The 21,348-nt window shown below is 43.2% G+C and overlaps 1 protein-coding gene across 1 annotated transcript in view; it reads left to right on the forward strand.

Moving 5' to 3' along the window:
* Positions 1-751: 751 nt before the first annotated feature.
* Positions 752-21,348, forward strand: part of Itih5 (inter-alpha-trypsin inhibitor heavy chain family member 5) — a 93,451-nt gene continuing 72,854 nt past the window's right edge. The window contains exons 1-2 of the mRNA XM_005354887.3: positions 752-947; positions 14,907-14,951. Of these exons, the coding sequence (XP_005354944.1) occupies positions 858-947; positions 14,907-14,951 (135 nt within the window). The 5' untranslated portion in view covers positions 752-857. The remainder of the gene's footprint in view (positions 948-14,906; positions 14,952-21,348) is intronic.

The following is a 21,348-nucleotide window of genomic DNA, read 5'->3' on the forward strand; positions in this document are numbered from 1 at the left end:
AAAAAAAAAAAAAAACCAGAGCAACCATTTATAATCAAGAGACAGAACATTCATTTCCAGGCCAACATCCACCCAGGTCCAATTCTGCCTCTCTTTTCTCTCCCCCAGTACTAGAATGGCATTAAAAGGGGCAATGCGGTTTGTGTACCTTAGACCACCAGTTGACATCCCTTAGTTGTGACTCTAAGCATTGGTGGCTGATACCAAGAGGAAGGGGGAGGAAGGGGTCCTGTCAACTTTAGGCCTCAGGTGAACCTAATGTGCTGATCCCCTATCTCTTGGCAACAAGGATGAAGCAAGTCCACAAAGCGAAGGGAAGCAGGGAAGGAAGACTTGCAGGTGATGATGCATGTAGCTGCAGGCGGAGGGAAAGACCTAAGAGAAGTCTATTCACTGCATGTGGCATGGGAGGGCACGACGGCATTCAAGCGGGGCAAAGAAGAGTTTGCCTTGGCTGTGCACACAGCTGGGGCAGTCTGGAGTTTTTTCCTTCTGGGACCCTGGGGACCCATTAGCTACTCAAGGGCTGGAGGTGGGTCTTGGAGGTGGTGCCTGCAGGAAGCTGGCCTGCGGACAGTCGTGGAGCCCAGAGGAGGCAGGGATCGCATCGCGAGCAGCGGGCGGAACCAGAGGTGGGGGATTCCGAAAGAGCCAGGAGGCGTGGCCTAGGTAGCGGAGTTGCTAGAGACGGACTCAGGCAGGCCTGGAGGGCACGAAGGGGGCGGGGACCTTGACGGGCGGGGCTTTGGTGGAGGCGGGGCTGGATGGAGCGTGTGTGTCTTTCTGAGGCAGCAGCTCCTTTAGCACCCTGAAAACTCCCTCCCTGTCCCAGAGCTGTAGCGCGCACAGGCCTCACCATGCTTCTGCTGCTGGGATTGTGCCTGGGGCTGCCCCTCTTCTCGAAGTCCCAGGAAGAGGCTCGGAGCTGGGATGACGCCGCGGAGCAAGTAAGTAGGAGAGCTGTGGCAGTCCGCGGCTCTGTCCCTTCCCTCTGTCTCCCTGGGCCGTGCGACTTCTGGACAGGCAGGAACTGACCCGTGGGATGCAAGGAAGGGAGGCATCATCTACCTCGGTCTCCACCATCCCTTTTTCCAGGGAAGCTTTCCCATTTGTTGGTCACTTGCGCCTCTTCTGAGGGCTCGTTAGCGCTTGCCCCTTACCAGTTTGCCTCAGAGTTGTGCATGGAACTTCAAAGTCCTGCAGAATCAAGTGTTTTTGTTGGCTGCCGCTGTCTACCAGATTCCTATCCGTCCCTGCAAATTTCTAAGACGGACTCCCACCCAGAAGTTCATTGCAAGTTTTCACCTTAGACGTCTGAGGTGGTTAGCTGTTAGTGCGCATCCAGGGAGAAAAGAGCTGATTAAAAGTCGTGAACTCCCGGAAACCTCAACTCTCTCCATCTAAACGTGGGAGAACTTGATTTTCCCTCCGGTTTCTTATCAATTGTGGGCAGTTTACAGGCGGTCCCATGATTAAGTCAGTATCAAGAACTGAAGCAGATCTTGTACTCTCTTCACGCCTCAGCGTTTGTGTTTTAGTCAGTTTAAACTCACAGGTGACCACAGACCCGACAATGAAAAGGTTCAGTCCAGTCCTGACCATGGGGAAGGTTCTATAAAATCTATTAAACAAGATTCGCCCTAACATCCCTGTGAAGATCCTGTAGATCTCAGATGAAGTGAATCTTGATGCTGACACAATCATTTAAGGGACAAACTGTTTAGTTCAAAGTGTGCTTTCACGGGATGAGGAAGACATAAGCAGGCATATTTATTTCTTCCCAGCCTTTGTTTGGAAATTAGACTTGAGAGACAGAATCCACCCCCTTAGCAGTGGTTATTTTCCTGAGGGGTTCACTTTAAGAAAGCGTTTATCTGTAAGGTAGGAACTGTGGGGTTCCCGTTAGGAGCTAGCAAGATAGCCAGCCAAGCCCCAAGAGCTTTGGTGGTGGCATAGGGAAAATGTAGGCTTTTCACCCAGAGAGAGGCTGCTCCCTACTCTGCCAGCTGTGTGACCTGGGCAACCTCTGGTTTTGAATGCAACGGTTTTTCTCTCCAAGGCAAGCTGTTCTATGGAGCTAGGGCTGGACGGGCACTTCCTATTAGCCCAGGCTGGCTTTGAATTCACAGTTTTCCAGCCTGAATCTTCCAAACGCTGGAATCACAGGTGTGTACCATGTCTGGTTGGCAATTTCTGTTGCACATACTATTAAGGATTTAACTAGCTTGTGTTAAGGACCTGGCATCCAGCAGGCACTCCATAAATGGGAGGTATTTTAGTGGTTAACACTTGGCTGCCTAGATTTGAATCCTAGACTGCCAGCAAGGTTGGCACTTGACACAGCGTCTGCTGAGAGGCTCGTACAGCTGAATTGCTAAGGGAAGGAATTCAGGGTAAAGATCTTGATGCCTGGAGAGAGTGCAAGGGGACAGGAGTGTGGGAAGACCTGAAACAAAGGATCATTTTGAGGACTAGAGATGGATTCAAGCCATGCCGTCTCCACAACTGCAAGTGAGCCTAACACTTTCTAAAGTTCCCTTCTTAGAAAAACATGGATTTGGCTCATTTTGGTGATTTCCGTTGTCTTCGGTCCATAGCAATATTTTTCTTGAACATGACCAAATCAGACAAAAATAAAATAAAAAAAAATCTTCAGTGGAAATTTGGATTTCTACATTCTATTCACACTGTATTTTAAATTTAGCTCGTGTGTGTGTGTGTGTGTGTGTGTGTGTGTGTGTGTGTGTGCGTGCCCACGCATGTTGCTGAGTGGAAGTGACCTGCATAGGCTGAGAATGTGGCCTAGTGGTAGAATGCTAGCCTGGGACCAATGAGGCCTCTGGGTTCCATCCCAAGAACTGAAAGATTGTGAAGAATTGATGCAGTAAAATCTTAGACTAGAATCTGAGACTGTAGTCATTGTTCTAGTCTTAATAAACTGTAACCTTTGAAGCTATGTGCGAACTTAGTTTGTAAAATGTATGAGGGATCTGGGGGAGACAACTGGGTCAGAGAAAAAGCTTCCTTATAAGCATGAGGACCCACCTGAGTTCAATCCCCAAACCCCACATAACAAACAACAAACAAACAAAAGGAGACAGGCGTGGAAGCCAATTTGTAATCCTAGTGATAGGGAGGTGGAGACAGGCAGATCCCTGGGACTTGTGACCAGATAGCCTAACTTGCTCAGAAAGTTCCAGGCCACGCCAGTGCCTAAGGAATGACACCCTTTCACGCACATACGATGAGTAACACACACACACACACACACGCACGCACGCACGCACGCACGCGCGTATGTAAATTTGATAGAAGTTGTAATGCAATTGGACATGCTTATCAACTTTCATACCAGGTCTGCCCATTTACCTGTAACTAGAAAAAGTACTGCTTGTACTTTAGATTCACGTTCTTTCCCCCACCCCCACCTGCTACTGAATCTGTAAGTTATATGACCCTTAGTGGAGTGACCTCTAAAATCAGGGATTCCCAACATCCTCTGTGTACTTGGGAAATTAATTGAATAGCGGAAATGTGGCTTCCCTCCCATCCGCGTTGCTCTATGGGAAGGGATGCGGCAGGTGAAGGGAGGACCGTAGTTTGATTGATGCTGCCTTAAAAGAAGCTGCCAGGGCGGGGGAGATGGCTTAGTGGGTAAAAGTGCTTGTCACCAAGCTTGATGGCCTGAGTTAAATCTCCAGGACCCACATGGCAGAAAGAGAGAACTGGCTCCCACAGTGTGTCCTCTCAAGTCTGGCATACCCTTACCCAGAGTAAATAGATAACTGCAATAAAATATTAAAAGAGGACTATTCCAGGGAATTAGTATTAAAGGGAAGTGACATGAAATCTATTTTTTTCTATCTTCTGATTTATTCACTTTATGTCTTCAATTCATATAGTCTTTGAAAATAAGGAGTTATTACAAAGGCAGTTTTAAGTAAAAAATAATATCAGTTACTGAGCCTATGAACGCTCTCCAAATGCCAGGAGCTTTATTTAAAGCAAAAAGAGGCAATGAAATATTATGTTCAAAAATATTCCAGGTGGAAGCAGGCTATGTGGGGTTCAAATCTGGGCCCCACTGTCTCTTGACTGTGTATTCTTGGGCAATGAACTTAACCTCTTTAAATTTCATTTTCATCATGTCAGTGTAGGGCTCCTAGCTCACAGACACAGATGGGTCTGTGTTTGGGGAAGGAAGATAATGCTGAAGAACTCCTTTAAGAGAAGGACTATGAAATTATGACTACAAATGAGATGCTAAAGTAGTCTTTCATTTGATAAATGTGTAACAAATCGCACATTTTTTGTCGACAGGACAATCACCCTAAATGTCCAGCTTCAGGGGCTTGTTACAAGCCAACGCTTCTCAAACCTCTATCGGTGTCTAAATATAACATCAAAAATAAACATTTTATTTATTAGTTTCACATTTATTTGTGCACCCCTATGTGTGTGTGTGTATCAGAAGAAAACTTGCAGATATCAATTTTCTTCCAGGGATCAAATTCTGCAGAGCCATTTCATCAGCCTAGTAATAAATATTTTAAACAGTAACAAATATATTCATTCTATGATGCTGAGGGTTTTGTGAATATGGAGCCAGTCCAGGCAAAGCATTTGTATAGAGTGAGCAGTAAGATATTGTGTGTGTGTGCGTGTGTGTGGTCTAGTTAAACTCACAAATGCCACACCAAGGTATCAAAGAATCTGATCTACAAAGAACAGCCACCCAGGACAGGCCATCAGGAGGAGCTGGGCCCTCAGGCTTGTGTATGCAGAGCCGAGGAGGGCTGAGTCCCAAAGCTAGGGCTCCTCATGAAACTCCCAGACTGATATTTTGTCCAATGCTTCTGACTCAGATTCTGCTCGGCACATGCTGGTCCAAAATGTCCATCCTGGTGATCCATTTCCAAACTTCCCAAAGAGTAAATGCCTCATAAAGTTGTACCCATTGCCACGTCTTCACATTTGAATACAGACAGCTATTTCTTTTAGCTTTCTAATAAGTGAAGCCAGTACAAGAGCAGCAGGCTGTGGGCCTCTCCATAATGCCTCCCTTATGTACGGGGTGTGGTTTCTGGGATGGAACGGCAGGACTGAATGGGGAAAGAGATGCTGTGGGAGGCATTCCAGAAATGTGCTCACTCCCAAATCAGCCATATCTCATGTCTTGAGGGAGGAAAGAAAGGGTGGGGGCTGCCTGAGACTGGGCGATGAATTGTATGCGACTTTGTGTTCCTAACTAGTATTTTCTCAAATTGTGGGTGCTCAGACGTAAAGAACTTTTGTTCAACGTGCAGTGTGAATTTAGTCAGCAGGGCCAGCAAAGCTGCTGCATGAAAGGCTGGTTCAGCAGAAAGAAGCACAGGATGGCCTGAGACTTCTAGGGAGCTGGGAAGTAAAGATGGGCGTGTCCTAAACCACTCATTCTTTTGCTTTCCTTTCTCTTTTTTGTCTTTTCTCTTCTGTGTGTGTGCAAGTGTATGTAGGGGCACAAGCTGCTGTTTGCACATGCGTATGGAGGCCAAAGGAAATTGTGGGTATTGTTCCTCGGTGCGCAATGTCTTACTTTTTTTTATTTTTTTAAGATTTAATTATTTTTACTTTGTCTATGTGAATGTGTGCTTATATGTACACCATGTATATATGTACACCAGGTACCTTTGGAAAACAGATATGTAAACTCTCTCTCTCTCTCTCCTTTTCTTCCCCATTTCACTTCCCAACACTTCCAGAGTCAGACTCACTGCACTCAACCAGGGATAAAAGCCACATCAGGTGACTTTCCAATACCCAGCTTCAATTTTGTTCTGGATTCTATGGCAGATCTCTAAGACAGTGGTTGCTCTCCTGATAGGTCTGGCTTTCAGTGTTCTGGAGACACTCAGAAGATGGAGCTGGTGGGTGGATCAGTTTCTTGTCCTTGCTCCACTAGGAAGGTGACTTTAGTGTATGCTCAAGATGAGTGCTGAAGTTGGCCTTAACGACTCATCTCTCATGTGTCTAGGTCATGGGACCTAGATTCAGGGACCTTGGGATAGAACTCAAAAGGGAGAGTAGAGAATATGATCTTCAGGTTGAACCCCAATTTCTGAACCCAAGATTTTATTAATCGTGCTTAATTTGATGCAACATGGGGCTGTAGTCACATTAGTATGTTTTCGAGGTCAAACAAAGATATACTTTAGATAGATAGGCCATCTTCAAACACTTCAGAGATCTACCCAATATGGCATTTAAGATGTTTTAATATCCTAGGTTCTTCTTTTTTATGACAATGAGACATGTATGTCCTGGCAACACAATCTACTTCAGAGAAGATAATGGACAAAAGTAAGCCACTGGACAAGAAAATGCCCCAGCCTTTACTGCTGACAGTGTGCTGCCCTAATTAGACAAGCAGAACACAAAATAAGCTACTTCACTGAAAAGTCTGTCGAATATGCTATGTCTGTACGCCGAAGATGGATGCCCCAATGTTACAGAGGAACTTTGGGTGACTGTCCAGGCAGCCAGCTGTTTCTGTCATTACTCACATTTTTTGGAAGTCACTTGCTTAAACTTCCTGCTTACTCAGTTAATATTATTTCCTTCTTTGGTCTCTGAGGGAGTTGAAGATTAGGTAACCATAGTTATAGTTTACCAGATGCAGAAAGCAAGTTATTATAGAAAGTCAATTAGGTAAAAGACTTTGGACTCACCAAGATAGGATAGATATGAAATATTTTCTCTGAATTTGTCAAATGCAAATGGACTAGACATTGTTGATACATTTATTGCCTGTATATATTGTATATAATCATTGGACTTATTGTATATAGTTTTCTTATATTAGTTATAGCCACTTTTATTTTAGACAAAAAGGGGAAATCTAATGGAATTTCAATTGTATTTTATTAAATAAAGAAGACTGCCTAAAGATCTGAGAGTAAAGCAGCCCCACTGGTCAGCCTAACAGACCAGGTTATGGTAACACAGACCTTTAATTCCAGCTCTAGAGAGGAATATAAGACGGGGTGAGACAGTTCTCAGACACAATCTCAGTCTGAGATTCTTGGAGGCAGGATCACCATTTTCAGACTGAGGCTGAGGTAAGAGCCAGTGGCTGGCTGTTTTGTTTTTCAGATCTTTAGGTTGAACCCCAGTTTCTGACCCTCAGTTTTTATTAATCGTGCCTCATATAGCTAGTTCTAGCCATACCCTTATACCCCAAAGCCTGCCACTACTCAAGGATGTGGTGAACTTGATTTGTTTCAGTTTTCTTTGCCACTTATACCATGTAATTGTACTGATTGTTATTATGTGTTCATGGGTTCCTTCCTTCGTTCCTTTCTTCCTTCCTACCTTTCTTCCTTTTCTTTTCTCCCTTCATTTTCCCTTCCCTCCACTTTCATTTGCACACTGTATAATATGTCTTTGATGGCAGAGATTCTAAGAGCTTTTAAAAACCTACATTTGTTTGGTCATTCATCTATCTATCATCTATCTATCTATCTATCTATCTATCTATCTATCTATCTATCTATCTATCATCTATCTATCATCTATCTATCTATCTATCTATCTATCTATCTATCTATCTATCTATCTATCTATCTATCTATCTATCTATCTACCTATCTACCTACCTACCTATCTATCTATCTATCTATCTATCTATCTATCTATCTATCTATCTATCTATCTATCTACCTACCTACCTACCTACCTAGTGTGTAAGTGCTTGATTGCAAGAGAACAACAGTGGGAATCTGCTCTTCCTTCCTCTGTGTCAGTACCAGGGAGAGAGCTCATGTCTTCAGACTCACTGGCAGGTAACTAACTTTACCCAGTGAGCCATCTCATTGGCCGTGACTTAACATTTCTTAATAAAAACTGTAGTTTGGACATTTTGTACTCTGATGTTGAGGAGAAATATTCTACTTGCTAGATCTGACTAATCGCACTTGAGCCATCTCTTAAGTCTCTGGTTTGGAGTTAAAAGGAAGTCATTGGAAGCTCCTAGGCTACTGTTTATGGTCATTGCCTTAGCTTTGGGAGCCCCTTACTTTTCTCTCCACATTTCTCACTCCCAGTTTCTTTGAAGATAATGGAGGAAAAAAATCCTCAAATGACAAAAAGAATCAAAATCCCTAACTGCAAACAATGATGGTGACATCAATGTCATTTCCACTTCCTGTCCTGGCTGGCACCAGTAGACGGCCTGTACCAGTAAGAGTCAGTACTGGGTCAGTTTGAATTTAAACTTGGACTGAAGTGTTGCCATGGCGATCCCCTGAGATGCTAGATAGGCATCTCAGAAATGAAAAAGCAGCTTCTCTAGTTTTCCTTCAAGTTGCTTGCTTTGTTGGAAAACCTATTTTGCAAAGGAGACTTCAAAGAATGTCCTTTTGATCAAGCAAAGAGCTTAATACCTGAGAGAGGCTGGGCTGTCTTCTGGCAGCAGCTGTCTTAAGTGCCTCCCAGCCTATTCTGCAATTCGAGGGAGGGAAAGACCCAGGGTGAACCCAGAACTGCTAAAGAACTTGCCCTGGGCTCTTACTGGGACCGTGCTTTCGCCTCTTGTTCATCTCCCTTCTCTTTAGAAACCAGAGCAGATTTCTCCTAAAGGAGACCTTGTCCCCACATGGAGGTGGCTGGCACTTTCCCTAGTCCCAGTTTCTCTCTCATGTTTCATTGAGCAGGAGGTTGTACAGTGGTCACGTGATTGGGGCTAAAAGAGAGGATGGGGATAAAGCAGCTTCCATTATACTTTTGGTTAAAAATTCTAAATGTTTATTTGTGTGTGAGTGTGTGTGTGTGTGTGTGTGTGTGTGTGTGTGTGTGTGTGTGTGTGTGAGAGAGAGAGAGAGAGAGAGAGAGAGAGAGAGAGAGAGAGAGTGTATGTGTGCATGCCATGGTGCATGTATGTAGAAGACAGCCTGTGGGAGTTGGTTCTCTGTGATTGTGTGGGTCCTAGAGCTCAAACTCAGGTCCTGGGCTCAGCAGCAAGTGCCTTTACCCCACTCAGCAATCTTGAGAGATCTACTTTTAGTTTTCAGAATGAAAATATATTTATTGTTTTTCTAATATGGAAGTAGTATTTTCTAATTTGTCAAAAACCAAAGAAACAAAGAAAAAATGTTAATAGAAAGAATTCAACCACCCTAAAGCAAGGCAGAGAGGCAGGCAGATCTCAGAGTTTGAGGCCAGTCTCGTCTACAGAGTTCCAGGACAGCTAGCGCTACACAGAGAAACCCTGCCTCAAAACATCAAAAACCAAAACCTGACCAAAGCAACAACAAAACCCCAAACACCCCAAACTTTGATGAGTATAGCAGTCGGAATAGAGCAGGTTATGATTAATAACAACCTCATATATGAATGTCTTAAGTAACACATATTTCATTCTTGCTTATACAACTCATCCGTTGTGAGTTGGCAGTGGAACAGGTATGCATATGTGGTCTCTTGTGAACTTGGGAGAATAACCTTCACCCCAGCGTGAATAATTACTGTACCAGAGGGATCAGGCAGTGCTGAAAGATTAAATACCTGTAATTTATACTTGTCCCAGAAGTGGTAAATGTTACTTACATCTGTAACATATTGGTCAGAGCTTGTTCTATGGCCCCATCTGTCCAGAGCAGGTGATATTTCTGGCAGAGAGCAGCTGGAAACATGTAATGAGCAATGTTGAGGCCAAATAATATGTCTGCTGGTCAATAAATATAGAGCTCCTTTGTTATTTTCAGTATTTGTTTACTGTTGTGTATGGGGTTGTTTGTGTGCATGTTTGTGTATGTGTGGTGGGTATGTGTGTATGTTTGCATGTTTAGGGGTATGAGTGTATGTTTGTGGTGGGATATGTGTGTAGGTTTGTGTAGGTGGGCAATATGTGTGCATGTTTATATGTGGGTGTATGTGCTCTTGTGTGCATGTGGAGGTCAGAGATCCACCTAAGGTGGCATTCATTCGTCCTGGATCTTGGGACAGGGTCCCTCACTGAAATCTGGAATTCTTAAGGCTGAGCTGGCTAGCTAGTGAGCTCTGTAATCCTCCCATTTCTGTATCCCATGGCCAGTGAACCCCTAGATCCTCCTGTCTTCCACAGCCAGCAAACTGCAGATTGCCGAGTCTGGGTTTCCCAGCACCACGATCACAAGGAAACCACCACACCTGGGTTCTTCTGTGGTTCTGGGAGTAAGCTCAGGTCCTTGTGCTTTTGTGGCCAATGCTTTATCAACAGCCATCTCTCTGGTCCCCAGGTTATCGCGGTGTATTTAACCAAACTATGTTTAGTGGCTCCTTTAGCCCAGTGGCTCTCAACCTTCCTAATGCTACGATCCTTTAACTTAACACAAAATATCCAGGAAACATGGGACACCATGAGAAGAACAAACCTAAGAATAATAGGCATAGAAGAAGGAGAAGACGTTTAACTCAAAAGCACAGAAAATATATTTAACAAAATCATAAAAGAAAACTTTCCCAACCAAATGAAGATATAAGAAGCGTATAGAACACCAAATAGACTGGATAAAAAAAGTCCTTTCATCACAAAATAATCAAAACACTAAACATACAGAATAATGAAAGAATATTAAGAGCTACAAAGGAAAAAGGCCAAGTAACATATAAAGGCAGACCTATCATAATTACACCTGACTTCTCATTGGAGACAATGAAAGTTAGAAGGTTGTGTTCAAGCGTTATGCAGACATTAAGAGACGACGGTTGTCAGCCCAGACTACTATACCTAGCAAAACTTTCAATAACCATAGAAGAAACAAGATATTCAATGACAGAACCAGATTTAACAAATACCTAGCCACATGATTCACCCATGATCAAGTCGGCTTCATTCCAGAGATGCAGGAATTGTTCAACATATGAAAATCTGTCAATGTAATCCTCCATATGAAAAAACTGAAAAATAAAAATCATATGATCATCTCATTAGATGCTGAAAAAGCTTTTGACAAAATACAACAACCCTTCATGATAAAGGTCTTGGAGAGAGCAGGGATACAAGGAACATACCTAAATATAATAAACACAATATGCAGCAAGACAACAGCGAACATCAAACCAAATGGAGAGAAACTCACAGTGATCCCACTGAAACCAGGAACAAGACAAGGTTGTCCACTCTCTTTATATCTATTCAATATAGTTCTTGAGGTCCTAGCTCAGTAAGACACCAAAAGGAGATCAAGGGGATACACATTGGAAAGGAAGAAGTCAAACTCTCAGTATTTGCTGATGATATAATAGTTTACATAAACAACCCCAAAAATTCTACCAAGAAATTTCTACAACACATAAACACTTTCAGCAATGTAGCAGGATACAAGATTAACTCAAAAGAATCAGTAGCCCTACTTTACACAGATGATAAATGGGCTGAGAAAGAGATCAGAGAATCATCATCTTTCACAATAGCCACAAATAACATAAAATATTTTGGAGTAATTCTAACAAAACTAGTGGAAGACCTGTATGGTAAGAACTTTAAACCTCTGAAGAAAGAAATTGAAGAAGATAGCAGAAAATGGAAAGATCTTTTATGCTCTTGGATAGGTAGAATTAACATAGTAAAAATGGCAATCCTACCAAAAGCAATCTACAGATTCAATGCAATGCCCATCAAAATCCCAGCAAAATTCTTCACAGACCTCTAGAGAACAATACTCAACTTCATATAGAAAAATAAAAAAACCAAGGATAGCAAAAACAATCCTAGAATTTCTGGAGGCATCACAATCCCTGACTTCAAACTCTACTACAGAGCTACAGTACTGAAAACTGCCTGGTATTGGCATAAAAATAGACAGGAGGACCAATGGAACCGAATTGAAGACCCAGATATTAATCCACAGACTTCCGAAAACCTGATTTTTGACAAAGAAGCAAAAAATATCAAATGGAAAAAAGAAAGCATATTTAACAAATGGTGCTGGCATAACTGGATATCAACATGTAGAAGAAAGAAAATACATCTGTATCTATCACCATGCACAAAACTCAAGTCCAAATGGATCAAAGACCTCAACATAAAGCCAGCCTCATTAAAAAAAAAAGTGGGAAGGCTTTTTGAATGCATTGGCACAGGAGGCCACTTCCTAAATATAATCCCAGTAGCACAGACACTGAGAGAAACAATTAATAAATGGGACCTCCTGAAACTGAAAAGCTTCTGTAGAGCAAAGGACATGATCAACAAGACAAAACGATAGCCTACAGAATGGGAAAAGATCTTCACCAAACCCACATCAGGCAGAGGGCTGATCTCCCATATATACAAAGAACTCAGGAAATTGATCATCAAAAGAACACATAATCCAATTTAAAAAAGATGAGTACAGAGCTAAACAGAGAACTCTCAACAGAGAAATCTAAAATGGCTGAAAGACACTTAAGGAAATGTTCAGCATCCTTAGTCATCAGAGAAATGCAAATCAAAACAACTCTGAGATTCCATCTTACACCTGTAAGAATGGCCAAAATCAAAAACACTGATGACAATTTGTACTGGAGAGGTTGTGGGATAAAGGGAACACTCCTACATTGCTGGTAGGAGTGCAAATTGGTACAGCCCCTTTGGATATCAGTGTGGTGATTTCTCAGAAAATTAGGAAACAACCTACCTCAAGACCCAGCAATACCACTTTTGGGTATATAGCCCAAGGATACTCAACCATATCACAAGGACATGTGCTCAACTATGTCCATAGCAGCATTGTTCATCATATCCAGAAACTGCAAACAACCTAAATGCCCCTTGACTTGAAGAATGGTTAAGGAAAATGTGGTACATTTACACAATGGAGTACTAAACAGCAGAAACAATAATGAAACATCTTGAAATTTGCAGGCAAATGAATGGAGTTCGAAAACATAACATTGAGTGAGGTAACCCAGACCCAGAAATACAATTATCACATGTACTCACTCATAAGTGGTTTTAAAACATAAACCAGCCTACAAATCACAACCCCAAGAACCTAGACAACAATGAAGACTTTAAGAGAGACGTCCATGGATCTAATCTACATGGGAAGTAGAAAAACACAAGATCTCCTGAGTAAATTGGGAGCGTGGGGACCTTGGCAGAGTTGAAGGGGAGGGAAGAGGAAAGAAGGGGAACAGAGAAAAATGTAGAGCTCAATAAAAATCAATTTAAAAAAAATGTTCTCTTGAAAATAAAGTGTAATCCAAATAAACCCTTTACTCCTCAAAGAAAAAAAAAAAGTAAAGCCAGAGGCTGGAGAGATGGCTCAAAGGTCAAGTGTGCTTCCTGCTGTCACTGAGTTCTGCTCTCTGGCTCCAGGGGAGCCCAAGGCTTCTGGTGTGGGTACAGCACCTCACACAGACACACAGTTAAAAACAAAATGGAAAACATATAGACATCCTCCTGGATATTAACCTTCATCAGGCGATGAAAGGAGACAGAGACAGAGACCTACATTGGAGCACCAGACTGCAACTCCAGGTCCAAATCAGGAGCAGGAGAGAGAGCACAAGCAAGGAACTCAGGGCCATGAGGGGTGCACCCACACACTGAGACAATGGGGATGTTCTTTCAGGAACTCACCAAGGCCAGCTGGAGTGGGTCTGAAAAAGCATGGGATAAAACCAGATTCACTGAACATAGCGGACAATGAGGACTGCTGAGAAGTCAAGAACAATGGTATTGGGTTTTGATCCTACTACACGTACTGGCTTTGTGGGAGCCTAGGCAGTTTGGATGGTCACCTTACTAGAACTGGATGGAGGTGGGAGGTCCTTGAACTCCCCACAGGGCAGGGAACCCAGTCTGCTCTTCGGGCTGATGAGAGAGGGGGACTTGATTGGGGGAGGGGGAGGGAAATGGGAGGCGGTGGCGGGGAAGAGACAGAAATCTTAAACAAACAAAAAATAAATAAATAAAAACAAAAACCAAAAAAAACAAAATGGATTTGTAAATGTGCAAAGCCTGGGCATCCTTTTCAAGTATCTGTTCTATATTTCACAAAGGAAAATTTGTTACTCCTAGCACTGTTAAGTTTCTGCTGTTTAAACAGAGGTTTGCTGTGTATGATATTCAAAGATCTGTTAAAATTTTTAAATAAGCCCAGAGGGACTGACTAATTATTACTGTGATTTAATATTTAATTATTTACTTATTTAAGATTTATTTATTTTTATGTTTATGGGTGTTTTGCCTGTCTGTATGTGTGTATACCACTTGTGTACCTGGTGCCGGTGGAGGCCAGAGAGGGTATTTGATCTGTAGGAACTGTAGTGATAGATTGTTGTGAGTCACCATGTGGGTGCTGGGAATTGAACTTGGCTCCTTTGAAGAACCCTTTACTGTTGAAACATCTCTCCAGCCCCTGTGATTTTTTTTTTTTAGGAAATTTTTATTATTTTTCTGCACCCATGTCTTGCCTATGAGAAAATAGAAACCTTTAAGGCAATTCAGGGTACCTTCAGTGTTGTGCCTGATTTTCCTAGAGTTTTGCATTGACTAAAAACTTTCCAGAAGAAGGCCAAATGTCTGTATTACAATGATGCAATGGACACAATAGCAAGGAACTTAATGGCAACCCAAAGACTGAATGAAGCAGAATGCAAGCGTTCTGTAGGTGTCTCTGCTCTAGTCACAGTTACAGATGTAGGCACACCCAGGTGATGAGGTAGTTTGACCTCATGGATTCTGAGTCAAGCAGAGTAAGAAAGATAGATTCTAATTCCAGCCTAGAAAAACACTTTCTAATCAAAACAAACAAACAAACAAACAAACAAACAAACACACCTCGGAACAGCTTTTCATGCCAGATATCCTTAGTGGGGAATTTGAACGGGTTTTAACGCCTTCACAGGACTCAGTTATGAATACTTCCCAGTCCTATTTCACATTTCTTCTGTCTTTCCAGGTCTCACTCAGGGTCCCCAGGCAACTCAGGCTGCTGCAAAGGCTGGTACGTATATCCAGATACCAAGTTCCATTCCTCCCCCTTCTGCTTCCTTTGAACCTGGACCTAGATGCCTGTTTCCCAAAGCTCCTGGAGCTCCTGAGAGAAGAAGTCTAGCAGGAAATAGTATTGCTATTCCCTTATAAATTTCCTCAAAGGGGATATGTCTTTCTTAAAGGAGGGACTAGAGAGGCGGCTTGGTGGGTAAGCGCTTACTGTCCAGGCATGAGGACCTGAATTCAAATCCCCAGCACCCATGTAAAGAGCCTAATGTGGCTACATGCAGCCTTGTTACAGCATGCTGTGCGATGTGGAGACAGGAGAATCCCTAGAGCTTGCTGACTGTCTATCTACCTCCAGTTCAGTGAAAGACACTGCCTCAATGGAATAGAATAGAATTCCCAAGAGCTTCCTCTGGCCTTTGCCTGGGTGCTCATGAGTGTGTGGCCGCCCCACAACACACACACAAAGACAACACATGGAGCTCCAAGTACCTGTATTAAGTAATCAAAAATCTAAACATAGTTTGCATATTTGTCCTTTTAATAATATCTTTATTAAGGAAACAAGACCTTGGTATGGAAGTGAACAGCATTTGTAGATTGAAGCTTAGCGTGATGAGAGCCAGATGGGCTCTCCATACATGATGGAGCCTGTGAACACATTCCCAGACTATGAACACATTTTGACATCTGAAAACAGGTTGTTGGTCATCTGGAATAGCGAGTCTCTGAAATGCCCTCATTGCATCTCTGCCCTTCTTCCTACTATTAGTTTTAATCCCCCGAGTTGTGAACTCATTAGGGATCCTCACACGACTGGCATCATCTGTTTTCAGAATTGGAAGATTCCCTCAGAAACGCACCACCGGTTCACTGATATTCTTTTTGATGTAGTTGCCATGGAAATATTTTAGGTTCCTTTGTTTGTCCTTTCTTTCACAGCCTCTAAATTTTGTTACTGATTAAAAAGGTTTTTGTTTTTTTGATTTGTTTTGTTTTGAGAAGCGGATCTTGTGTATACCAGGCTGGCCTCAAACTCTCTCTGCAGCCAAGACTGTCCTCTGAATCCTGATCCTTCTGCATCTGCTTCCCAAATGCATGGAGAGTTGCTGGTGTGTGCTACTGCATCTAGCAGTTACAAAGATTTTCATGACCCCACTACCTGCACCGTGCATAGGACCTCTTCCATTTTCTTAGAAACCTCTTAAAGTTTCCAAGTTTTCTTTTCTCATGCATTCCACATTTTGAACATGAGCTCTCTCCATGATGGGTCTTTCCAGGAGTAATGCAGATCGTGTCTTCAACAACTCTATCACCTAGAGGGTAAAAATCTCTATATAGCCTATGTAGTTATTGATGTGAGATTGCATGGTCTCGCTTCTGATTCTGCCTGGAGTCTCTCACCACCTCTCACCAACTGTGGTTCTCAGTATGTTCCAAATTATAATTAATTATAGAAAACAGACAGTGCAGAATGTTCCAGGTTTTAATTAATGAACAGAAACTAAGCAGCCACAGCTGGGATTTTTCTCACCATTGTCAGGACCACAGAGATATGCTTGGCTATGTTAGATTTATCTTTTTATAGCAGTCCTTGGACACTTAAGCATGCATGTACACATGCACACACACACACACACACACACACACACACACACACACACACACACACTGAATCTGAACATCAGGGGAATCTTTGTATCTGAGCTTCCACCATGCTTAAAAGACACTGACTAGCTTTCTTAAAGCAACTTAGGGCTGTCATTCGCCCTCTGACATCAAGGGTCCTTCTTAGTAGCCCTTAGGTAGGAGGTATTCTAAAGGTTGAGCCAGGAATTATTTTATTTCAATGTGGTATGGCATACAATGTGATTGACGTGAAGGAAGAACTTCACACTCACCCGTCCCTAGTAACAGGACTTGTGCTTTGCATACAAACCCCTACACAGAAACACCAGGGCCGGTCAGGAAGCAGTGGGTGGGGTGGATGGTGGAGCACAGTCTGGAGCCTCTACTAGGATTTGCATGGGAAGGGGTGGGTGAACTGGATGATGTGCCCAGTGAGTTTAGGACTGGATACTCGGAGTCATTTTGCCAGGCTCTGGTCTGTAACGGCTGTCCCTCACTGCCCAGTACCAGGTTCTGGGTGATTTGGGGCAAAGAGAAATTTAGTTTTCTGTGCGAGCATTTGACAGAGGAAGTGGTCAGGAGTGTGGATAATAAAAACCTAGATAATGTGGTTTTCGTATTAAAGATGTACTAGCAGGGCAGCCACTGCTGTCTCTGGGGTGAGGGAAGGAGTCTCTCTAGAAACACAGCCTCGGATGCCAGGACATCAGGTTCTGTCAGCTGCAGGAAAATGAATACGAGCGGAGACAACCTTATTAAGTCAACTAAGTCAGACTCAGAAAGATGGTTAGTGTATGGTCTCTCAGTGTGGATTCTAGATACATATAATCAGATAGGAATAGATGGCATGAAGGTAGAAGGGAAACTGGCTGGAGGAATGAAGGGGCTGATGGGAGGCCGGTAAAGAGGAGCATCGCGGGGCCCAGAGGAGAGAATACTCAAAGCGCATTTTACCTGCATGGAAATGGCTTCATGAAACACTATATAAATTATAGTCAGGACAGCTGGTGAGTTGGTGCTGATCTTTCGTCTCTGGTGGATGCCGCACATCCTGGTGTCTGTCTCCCTGTCCCCAAGTCTAACCATCACAGAGAGTCATTTTCAGATCACAGAATGGCTCTTTCCCTCTGGATGGGGATAGTTATGCTTAATGTTCCTTCTTATCTCTAAATGTAAGGGAGGCCATGTTGTGGAGATCAGATGAATGTGAACAGGTGAATCGGGGCTGGTGTCATGCTCTGTCTGCAAATGGGGAGGGAGTGGTTTCTCCCAGGTGGTGAGTGCATCCAAGGAAACTTCAGCAGGGACAATGCATACCACACTACAGCTTTCCTAGAAGAGAAGCCTTAAGGTTGAGCAAAGATCAATGGACCTCACATCTAGCCACCCGCTCCATTCCGATCTCTTCCATACAACAAGGGAGCCTGAGGTTAGCTGCTTTCTGGAGCTGCTCCCAGTGTATTTCTCCTAGTGACTGTAAGTGCTGGTTAGGCCAGGAAGCTGCAGAGATAGCTCATTGCTTAGGAACACTGGCTACTTTCCCAGAGGACCTGGGTTCTGCTCCCAACACATACATGGCCACTCACAGCCCTCTGTAATTCCAGTAACAGAGGATCCAATGTCCTCTTCTGGCCTCTGTGAGCACTAGACAGGCATATGGCTCATATTTCACATACATACATATGGTTGCTCACCTGCAAATGTTTCTGCAGAATTACTAGCCTGGCTTCAAATTCGTTATGAACACAGATCTGAGCAGATATGGTAGCTGGTTCTTTTCAGCTAGTGCCAGACAGCAAAACTCCAGCTCTGATTTTTGTTGTTGCTGCTGCTGTTCACCTCTGGAAAACAAGGCAAAATGGACATCAACTGAGCCTTCTGATGTCTTCGGGAATCTATTAAAATGTACTGCTACAATCCAAGCATGGGAACACACTTCTGTGCACCTGGCATTGGGGAAAGTTAGGGCAGAAAGGTCAAGAGATCAAGATCAGTCTGTCTCAAAAGCCAAAGTCTGGGATGTTAGCTTAGTGGTTGAGTGCCTATGTCACAGGAGCAGCAGATGACAATTAGGTTCAGGTGTCAGTCCACCAGAAGAAAAATCCCTGACTGGTGAATCTCGGATAGGAAAGCTCTGAAGACCATAGACTCCAGAATGTCTTTTCCTTCTGCTGTGTCTTTATATGTTTGCTGCTACCATCTTTCTCTAGTATCTGGCATGGTGTGAATGGGTGTGGGGAGACTCCCACTGTCTGTGATGTGGTGTGTTTATCTCATGGAATCATCCTGTTCTACTGGGCATTTTTACCCATGGGCTATGATGAAGATGATTTCTCCCTAAGCTGTACTGTCTAATTGTAAATGATAATGTTAGTCTAAATAGAGTTTTGGCGATTAAACATAAAGCAAGGCAGTGTCACACGGCTAGAACATATCAGTTTCTATTGAGGGGCCACATGAACTGTGACTTGGGTTAATTATTAAGGAAAATAATTGAGTTCCAAGACACACAAAATAAAAGTAACTAAATAAGTCTTTTAGAAAAAGAAATAAAGAAAAGAATATTTAGTCAAGAACCAAGCACCGAAGTGTTAATAGTCTTCTAGGAAGAGGGGAGCTGGGCTGTGTCCCAAACATTCCATAGCGACATTTCCAGATGGCAACTTGGGTAATTCATGACATCCTCTGGGTGGCTTGATGTTAAGTGACTCCCGTGAGTCATACCCGAACCTCTGGTCCCTCGGGCAGCTAATTAAGACACGCCCTGCCTCAAACTACTTTTCCATCTGGGTTGGTTTTGCAGGAAAAAAATACTGAAGAAATTACATTATGTCACAGGACGATGTCTTTTGCTTTGTATTTTCCAGTTGACGTCTCCAAACAAAATAATTATTTATATATAAATGTGGTGACCATGTTGAGTTTTTAAGAACTATATTGGGAAAATCTGAGACGACTCTTTTATAGTCTCCCATTTATGACAGATTTTCATACACTTCTGCCGTTCGAAGCTCTGTGTTTGCTTTCTGCCGCCAGGTTCTGACTAACTCGCCTGCTTGTCGCCTGTGTCCCCCTGTGCCCTTTGTCACCACTCCTGGAACGGTCATGGTTTATTTCATGCCTTTTGTGCCTTCCTTTTTCTCCCTTATTGGTGGCTGAACCCAGGACTCACGCCTGCTAGGTAAACCCTCTTCTCACTGCACTCTATCCTCAGTCGAGAACATCCTTTTCATTCATTCCACCATTTTGGAATTTATTTATTTTTTATTTTTTTAAAAAAAAGCTTCTTTCACACTTTGCTGACGTCACTGAGTTATCTTTCTCCTGTAGTTTTATTCCCTTTTCTGTTTGTTTGTGGGGCCTGAGTACTGAACCCAGGGCCCCGTACACGCGAGCAGCTCTCCCGTTGAGCTGAATTCACAACCTTTCTTCGGCTCTGGGAGGTCTGACAGTCATGGTCCCCATGACATCCAGTTTTGTCAGTGTGCATCTCTCTACCTGCCCTTCTCAGATTCCATGTGTGTGTCCCTCCTGTATCCTTGTACATAGTTTTGTATTTCTTTCTTTCTTCCAAATACAGTTGCAAATGTCTTGAGATAAGTTGCCAACTGGAATATTTCTTCTCAACCCTCATGAAATATAGTCTGAAGGAGTGTTTAGGAAATATTGGCTAATTACATTTCATCTTTAGTGGGTGTATGCTTCTTTTTAATTGTTCAAGAGTCAGAAAATTCACCGGGTGGTGGTGGTGGCACACGCCTTTAATCCTAGCACTTGGGAGACAATGATAGGCAAATCTTTGTGAGTTCAAGGCCAACCTGGTCTACAGAGCAAGTTCCAAAACAGGCTCCAAAGCAACAGAGGAACCTGTTTCAAAAAACCAAAAACCAAACTAAGCAACAACAAAAAATCTAGCCCTCAAGCCCCCCAAAACAAACAAAAAGCAAAAACAAGAAGCAGAACATTTATTTCAATTTCACAAATATTTTTACAGATGTTTTCCTTTTAGTGTGTACGTACACATGTATATGTATTTGCGGGTGTATGTGTATGTTGGGGACAGGGTGCCCATGCAATTTTATGCATAGATTTGTGGAGGCCAGAGGTTGTTGCTCCTCAGAAGCTGCCCATCTTGTGTTTGGAGAAAGTCTCTCACTGGACTGGAGCTCACTGACTTAGCTAGATGGGCTGCCAGCCAGCCTGGGGCTCCCCTTTTCTCTGCCTCCTCAGCATTGAGACTTCCAGCAGTCACTACCACGCCAGGTTTTCTTTACATGGGTTCTGGGGATGGGAGTCAGGTTCTCATGTTGACATGGCCAACACTTTACTGACTGAGGCTTTTCTCCAGCCCCGAGGTGGTTCTGTGCTGAAATCTGGGCAATGGAGAGGAGAAGAAAGGAAGGGAGAAAAGAACGAGGGAGAGAGGAAAGGAAGAAAAGGGAGACGGACAGAGAAGTCACCATTGTGTGGTTTCCATTTACCATGTAATTATGTGTTTATCACACAGTAGGAGCAGGGCTAAGAGGCAGTAGCTGGGGTTGCTAACAGTTGCACATGGTTCTGACAGGTTCTAGACCAGAGCTGCTGCAGTAAGAGACAAAATTGTGGGGTAGCTGCAGGGACTCCTGAGAAAACAGTATCTGGACAGATGCTGTAAAACTAAAATAGATCTAGCCGGGTGATGGTGGCACACACCTTTAATCCCAGCACTCGGGAGGCAGAGGCAGGCAGATCTCTGTGAGTTCGAGACCAGCCTGGTCTACAGAGCTAGT

The sequence above is a fragment of the Microtus ochrogaster genome, chromosome 16 (assembly GCF_000317375.1).
Source record: "Microtus ochrogaster isolate Prairie Vole_2 chromosome 16, MicOch1.0, whole genome shotgun sequence".
In the NCBI taxonomy this organism is placed as follows: domain Eukaryota; kingdom Metazoa; phylum Chordata; class Mammalia; order Rodentia; family Cricetidae; genus Microtus; species Microtus ochrogaster.